This window comes from Protopterus annectens, chromosome 10.part0 (assembly GCF_019279795.1).
Source record: "Protopterus annectens isolate FY-2018-M chromosome 10.part0, PAN1.0, whole genome shotgun sequence".
Taxonomy (NCBI): Eukaryota; Metazoa; Chordata; order Ceratodontiformes; family Protopteridae; genus Protopterus; species Protopterus annectens.
In genome coordinates, this window is record NC_056744.1 from 1,038,344,053 (window position 1) to 1,038,347,022 (window position 2,970).

Here is a 2,970-nt window from a genome sequence, read left to right on the forward strand (position 1 = left end):
GAGTTTGAGGAGATATATGTTCACCTGAAGGAGGGAACATGGACTTCGATGGGTGAGAGAGACCTCTGGCCACAAGCAACTGGTCAACAAGCCGTAAACACATCTTGTTCAGAGAGACTCTTGGTTGACCTCATAGAGAAAGCTGATGGCTATTCTAGCCTTTCTAGAAAAGGACTATATTGACTGCCAGCAAATGGATCCAATGAAGGAGAGTACTTGGTCCTTGCTAATTCAATAGGCGCAGAGCCCGGAACTGATGACATCTGCACCAAAGAAAACGGTGTAGAAGTAGTCTGCACAGATGACGTCTGCGCCATAGTAGTTGAAGGCCATCGAGGAAAGTGTCTGCACCTGTAATAAGGACGGTGCCGAGAAGGACTGCACTGAAGAACATGTCAGTGCCGAAAATGTCTGTGCCATGGAGTACAGAAAAGTCATACTCGGAGCCAAAGGGGATTGTACCAACGGTGCTGAAGGGGACTGTACCTGCAAATCTCACATGGGGGATCCACAGTAAGGTGGGATACTTTCAGACAGTAGACACAAGTCATGGCCATCGGAAAGGGTACTAAAGGGAAAAGACTAAATGAAGAGAGTCTAAAGTATACGATAGGATAGGAAAATATTAGTATAAACTACTGAAAATATTTAAAGTAAGAACAATGTATAAAACTTTCAAAAAATTAGACACTTAGCTGAGTGGTTTGACACGGTTGTACAGCAATGCGGCAAACGAGATCTGAGGTAACAGGGAGCAGAGCATTCTGGGTAGGACTTGGGTTCAAGAGTTTTTGGCTGACGCGAGCTTGATATTGGCCAACTCAGTTCCGAGGATGGAACCGATAACCCATCAGTAAGGAATGAACGAAGATTAACAACATCAATTCAGAAAATTAGGAGCACCTTAATATTATCAGTAATACGGTGGGATATTTACACAATTCATAAAAACAGGAAATTACAAAAACGATTTGGGTCACCCTATATCATAATCTCACCTTCAAACCAGTGTTAGAATATTCTAATCCTATCATATATCATTATCTGTAGATTATCAATTATTCATGTTACCAACAAATACATTTAATCTATCACCTCCCTCTCATGGCTAAGCTTGGAAGCAGCGCTTGTCTAACTTTCCCCTAGCCTGTATAACTTTTGCTACTGTGTTTCCAGCTATAAATTACATAAGTTTTGTTAATTATGTTAGATCTGATGATGTCTTGTGAAAGTGAAGTGCTTATCTTGAATATCTGACCACCATATTTTTTATTTTGCTGAAGACAATATAGTTGAAACATAGATTTTTAAGGAATTACTGATTTTTTTTATTGCAATATGCAATACTGAAGACAGTGATATAACCCCATTTGTGATCATTTAGTTCAGATCATCAAAAGGCTGATTGTCTGCTCGAGATCTGCATATAACTAAGGGATTCATACATTATTTCTTTTTAAGAAATATACATCTGAAACACATTTTTACAGTACAAAGGTAAGAATATCATTCATCTTGAAAGGTAATGTGCATCCACCATTACAAATAATAAGTAAAGCAAATCTTTGACTTTTCAATTTTACATGAAGTTTCAAGAAGATTTTGTTAAGTTCTGATGTGCTGAACCTTCAAATTTATATAAGCATCTACTTTTCAAACTGGAATACTTAAGAAGTGAAAACACCAGCAATTATAAATATGTTAATTTCTGCAGCTGCATACCGATTTCTTCACATAGTTCTTCTCTGAATTTTAACATAGTCACCACATCCTTGAGAAAAATGGATTCTTCTACAGACAGAAGTTTGTCTTCTTCAGCTAGCTGAAAAGTCTTTGAATTTTGCAGAGCATTTACCATCTTTAGGGTAGCCATAACTGAATCAGGCAAAGAGGTGCAAAGAGGAAAGAGGTGTGCATTCCACAGACTCATGCATTTTGTGTCTTCTGAGAAGCATTTGGAATCAGACAGTCCCCATTTCTCCAGACAGTTTGTAAGAGGCACCCCAAAAAACTGAAGCAAGTTGATTTTAGATGTACAATCTACACTTTTCTTTAAGTTATCATCTATACTAAATGCTATTGTTACAAACCCAGATTTCCCATCCACTTTTACACATATAGAATGTAGGAAACAGTTGGGAGGTAGTACAGCTTGATGGTTTATCCAGCATCCACTAATAATAGTGTTATTACCCACTGAAACATTACGGCCAAGTCTGGAGTACTCAATTACTGTACCTGATGCAACAGAACAGCCAGATTCTATAATACTATGAATAACGCAAACAGCATTACCCGACTCTTTAGCAGCAGATAGACTGATACAAAAAGCCTTAAAAAGCAAATTTAGCTCTGCTCTTAGGTCAGGATTTGAAGTAAAATTAAACAGATATTCCTGAGTTGTTCCTATGTGGTAAAATCTGGAGTTATTTAAAGCAATTATATTGAGTGGTGTCCCTTTTAGAAGGAAAAATATTTTTTCTCTTATAGCAACTAACTGTGGTTCCTCTTTAGAGACATTTGCTAGGTTCCTGGTATACTCTGATGATGCTCCAGGCCCTAAGGCCTGCAGAAAATCACCATAAGCATCTATTTCACAATGAATTCCACCCATTTGATTGAAAAGTGCAAGCAACACTTTAGCAGTCTGTTGATCAAAGTAATATGTACTATCTGTGTAAACAAATTCAGAATCTGACCTAAGAATACTGTAATTTTCTCTGCTGGAGTATTTTAGGAAATTCTGACTTGTTTTGCACACTGCACCAAAAGTATGCATTTCCTCAATACTCGGTTTATGCAAGAAGCGGTGGCAGGTTCTGTACTCTAGCTCCAGCTGCGCTGTTTCAGTTGTTGGCTCCAGTACAAATACTCCATGAGTAGTGCCAATTGCTAATGAAGAAGGATGAGCCAAGGCAGTAAAACCACACTTATCAAACTTAATGCTTTTAAAACCACACATACTTAATG

The 2,970-nt window shown here is 37.9% G+C and overlaps 1 protein-coding gene across 1 annotated transcript in view; it reads right to left on the reverse strand.

Moving 5' to 3' along the window:
* Positions 1-1,305: 1,305 nt before the first annotated feature.
* Positions 1,306-2,970, reverse strand: part of FPGT (fucose-1-phosphate guanylyltransferase) — a 279,232-nt gene continuing 277,567 nt past the window's right edge. The window contains exon 4 of the mRNA XM_044086835.1: positions 1,306-2,945. Coding sequence (XP_043942770.1) covers positions 1,691-2,945 — 1,255 coding nt within the window. The 3' untranslated portion in view covers positions 1,306-1,690. The remainder of the gene's footprint in view (positions 2,946-2,970) is intronic.